The sequence below is a fragment of the Pituophis catenifer genome, unplaced genomic scaffold, assembly GCF_029215685.1.
Source record: "Pituophis catenifer annectens isolate HBS135680 unplaced genomic scaffold, rPitCat1.0.hap2 SCAF_14, whole genome shotgun sequence".
Classification (NCBI taxonomy): Eukaryota; Metazoa; Chordata; class Lepidosauria; order Squamata; family Colubridae; genus Pituophis; species Pituophis catenifer.
This window is the reverse complement of record NW_027256894.1, coordinates 14,830,153-14,834,223: the sequence shown is the minus strand read 5'-3', so window position 1 is coordinate 14,834,223 and position 4,071 is coordinate 14,830,153. Positions and strand designations below refer to the sequence as shown.

The window sequence follows — 4,071 nt, the reverse complement described above, 5'->3', positions numbered from 1 at the left end:
GCTGCTGCGTATTGGCACGCCGTGTTCCCCCCCCCACCCCTACCCCCATTTAGGGGGTCAGAAACACCGTGGCGCTTTGAGAAGGGAGGTTTTTTTTTTAAGGGTAGGAAACGGGGCTCGCCCTTCCCCGTTCGCCCACTTTGGTACCCCTTCCTGCGCCGCGCAAACCGGTACGGCTGATGCCCCAAGTGCCATAAAAGCAGCAGGAACCGCTCTCCGACGCCCCGTTTTCGTCCGAATTTAGACAACAAAGAAGAGTAGCTTTTTCTCTCCGGGGCGGGGCGGCCGGCTTGGCTGCCCGCCCCTTTCAGTTCTGGATTCCGCCAATGGCTCGGCGGAGCGGTCATGGCTTGCGCGGGCGCACTCCGTCCCTCCCCGCCCTCCCCCCTGTCGTTTCCCCCCCCTCCCCACTTTATCGGCTGTGGGACGCTTACGCTGCGGCGGCTCTGATTTTTTCCCTTCCCCCCTGCCTCCCCCCCTCCTTTTTTCCCCTCCCCGCGTTGTCTGGCTGCAGCAGAGGCTCAGACAGAAGAAAGGAGGAGGAAGAGGAGGAGAGAGAGAAAGGAGGAGGGGGGAGGAGAAGGAGGAGTGGGGGGGAAAGAAAGAAAATCGCTGAGTGGAGGCTGGGAGGGGCCCCCTTAAAGAAACGGTGCCATCGCCTGGCATTGTGGCCAGCGAAAGAACTCAAGGGGGGGAGGAAGAAAGCATCGCTGCGCTTCCCTCCATTCTCTGCACGCCACCCCCACCCACCCCCCACCCCCGGCTGGCCAGGAGGAAGGGGGGGAAAAAAGCTTGGGGGGGGTAGAGAAATCGCACGGGGGGTGGTGGTGTTTTTTCTTGGAAAGCGTCTTATAAACCGGATTGCATTTGGGGGAAAAAAGAAAAAGGAGGCGATATTTTTTTTAAGGCACAAGGAAACTACAGTCGGGGAGGGGGAAGAAAAGAGAGAGAGAGAGAGAGAAAGAAAGAAAAAACAACAAGCGGAGATTTCGGGGGAGGCTGCTTTGCAATCTTAAACCAGCGTCCAGGATTTGCTATCCAAAGCAAGCGCTCGCGCGCCGCCGGTTTCTTTCCGTGCTTGCCGCCGCTGCTGAACTGGCCATCTGCCGCCTTCTCTTCTTCCTTTGTGTCTGAAATTTTTATTTTTTGGAGGGGGGGGGTTGCTTCTTTTTCTCCTCCTCCTCCCCCCCCCCGCGCCCCCGCGCCGCCGGTTCGAGAGCAGAAGGGAAAAGCAGAGGAGGGCGCGATCCCATCCATTCAACCGGGACTATGCCCAGTTCGTTGTTTGCGGACATGGAGCGGCATGGGAGCGGCGGCGGCGGCGGAGGAGGAGGAGAGACCCTGGATGACCAAAGAGCTCTTCAGATCGCCTTGGATCAACTCTCCCTCCTCGCTTTGACAGCGACGAGACGGGCTCCCTTTACGAGCCGCGCAAAAAGAGCGTGAACATGACCGAATGCGTCCCCGTGCCAAGCTCGGAACACGTCGCCGAGATCGTGGGCAGGCAAGGTGGGCTGCGCTGATCGCTTGCTTTTCTTGGGGTTGTGGGGTGGGTGGGTGGGGTAGGGGGTCCGTCCGTGCATCCGTGGGGCCGGGCGGGGAAGGAAGGAAGGAAACGGGGAGAGTTTAGCTGCAAGTCTTCACCGCCACCCGCCTCTTCCCAGGTGGCTGAGTTTGGGCCGAGAGTGGGTTCGAGAGGGGAGCTTTTCCCCCGTGGCAAGAAAGAAAGGGAAGGAAGGGTGGATGGATGGTGTGGATGGAAGGAAGGAAGGGAAGGAAGGAAGGAAGGAAGGAAGGAAGGAGGGAGGGAGGGAGGGGAGGGAAAGAAAGGAAGGAAGGAAGGAAGGAAGGAAAGGAAGGAGGGATGGAAGGAAGGAGGGAGGGAAGGAAGGAAGGAAAGGAAGGAAGGAAGGAGGGAAGGAAGGAAGGAGGGAGGGGAGGGAAGGAAGGAAGGAGGGAGGGAGGGAAGGGAAGGGAAGGAAGGAAGAAAGGAGGGAAGGAAGGAAGGCTCGACTTGGTGGGCATCCACCTGGGCGCCGATTCGCAACGCCCCCTTCCCGCGGCTTAAGACAAAGAGAAAAGTGCAGAAATGTGGCGGAGGCAATTGGCAGCCAGATGTTTGCATCTTCGGCTCTTAAAAAAATAAAAATCAATTGCACGGGAAGGGGTGTGCGAGGGTGGGGGGGGGGGAAAGAGAGAGAAACGGGACGCTCCACCCAGCTCGTGGGCTGCTATTGTTATTCTCCGGCTCTGGACACGCAGGGGTGTTTCCCCTGGCGGAGCAACCGGGATGGGACCGCGGGGCTCGGGAAGGCATCCGCATTATATACCCCATGGGGTCTCTCCGAAGGGTTTTTTTTTGGGGGGGGGCTTCTCCTTGCGCCTGTAAAAGAGGGGCACACCAGCGGATACGTCTCTCCGCATTTTGTTTTGTCGGTTTCTTCGTTTTTGGGTAAGGGTCGTGTTAGACGCGTGCTTAACGTTAACGTTCGGGACTGTCCGCGGACCGGGCTCCGCTGGCTCGGTGCGTTGCTGGGGAAGAGATGGAGCTGGGGAGTGGGGGTTGGGGGGGGGCTTTCGCCTTGTTGGTGATTCTTTTTTCTTTTCTTTTTCCCCAAGCGCTCATTGGTGACCAATGGGAATTAGTGGCAGCGGCCAGGCGGGGGGAGAGAGAGAGAGGGGCGTGGTGTATCTGGGGTTGATTTTTTTTCCCCCTCCTCGTAGTTGGGGACTCTTGTGTCACTCGGGGTGTGGGAGTGGGGGGGGCGGGAATCGGAGAGACAATAGCTTGGCCGGCTGACAGGTTGCACCGCCGTCCCTCTCCCGCGCGTTGCCCCCGAGAGATGGAGGTGTAACCCGGCTCTTGTCTCCCCTCCCCTTTTCCAACTCCGTCCTCCCCCTCCTCCTCTTCCTCCTCCCCCTCCCCTGCCATCCTCTCCTCTCTTCAGGTTGCAAAATCAAAGCGCTGCGGGCCAAAACCAACACCTACATCAAGACGCCGGTGCGGGGCGAGGAGCCGCTCTTCGTGGTCACGGGCAGGAAAGAAGATGTAGCCATGGCCAGGCGGGAGATCATCTCGGCGGCGGAACATTTCTCCATGATCCGCGCCTCCCGCAACAAAAACACCGTTTTGAACGGCTCGGTGCCCAGCCCGCCTAACCTGCCGGGCCAAACCACCATCCAAGTGCGGGTACCTTACCGGGTGGTCGGTTTGGTAGTGGGACCCAAAGGAGCTACTATTAAGCGCATCCAGCAGCAAACCCACACTTACATCGTCACGCCCAGCCGGGACAAAGAGCCGGTTTTCGAAGTGACCGGCATGCCGGAGAACGTGGATCGCGCCCGCGAGGAAATCGAAGCTCACATCGCCATGAGGACTGGCGGCTTGATCGAATTGATCGACGAGAACGATTTCCACGCCAACGGCACCGACGTGGGCTTCGAGCTGGGCGGAGGGGGCGCCGGCAGCCTCTGGAGTAAGCCCACGCCGCCCCCTCCTCCTCCTCCTCCTCCCCCGCCCCCTCCTCCTTCCTCCTCCTCTTCTTCCTCCTCCTCCTCTTCTTCCTCCTCCTCTTCCTCCTCCTCCAGCAGCATCACCCCGACGCCGGCCCGCAAGCCTTTCTGCAACTACCGCAACGACAGCTCCAGCTCGCTGGGCAGCGCTTCCACCGACTCCTACTTCGGCAGCAACAACGGCCGCTTGGCCGATTACAGCCCGCCCAGCCCGGCCTCTTTGGGCTTCCCGTCCAACGGCGCCCCCAGCAACGGCTACGGCGTCTACGGGACCCCTTCGGAAGGCTTGGCTTCGCCCGACGGCTGCCCCGCCGAGCTGCCAGCTTTTGATTCCCCGCCGGGCTTCGATCTGGCGCCGGCTCCTCCCCCGCAGCTGCTGTGGTCGCAGTACGAGCGCAGCCCCGGGCCCAGCTTGGCTTCCCCCGCCGCCGCCGCCTTTCCCGGCTCGGCTCCGGCTCCCGCCGCCGCCAACCTGGCCTTGTTTGTGAGCGGCGGGCAGAGGCGGGGAGTTCCGCAGGCTCCGCCTCCGACGCGCCTCTCCCCTCCCCTGCACTCCGG

General features: G+C 61.1%; 1 protein-coding gene across 1 annotated transcript in view; it reads left to right on the top strand.

Annotated features, from left to right (window-relative positions):
- Positions 1-1,269: 1,269 nt before the first annotated feature.
- MEX3B (mex-3 RNA binding family member B) overlaps positions 1,270-4,071 on the top strand; it is a 3,283-nt gene continuing 481 nt past the window's right edge. The window contains 4 exon segments of the mRNA XM_070953670.1: positions 1,270-1,390; positions 1,393-1,509; positions 2,949-3,489; positions 3,589-4,071. The exon segment at positions 3,589-4,071 is cut by the window's right edge and continues 83 nt beyond it. Of these exon segments, the coding sequence (XP_070809771.1) occupies positions 1,270-1,390; positions 1,393-1,509; positions 2,949-3,489; positions 3,589-4,071 (1,262 nt within the window).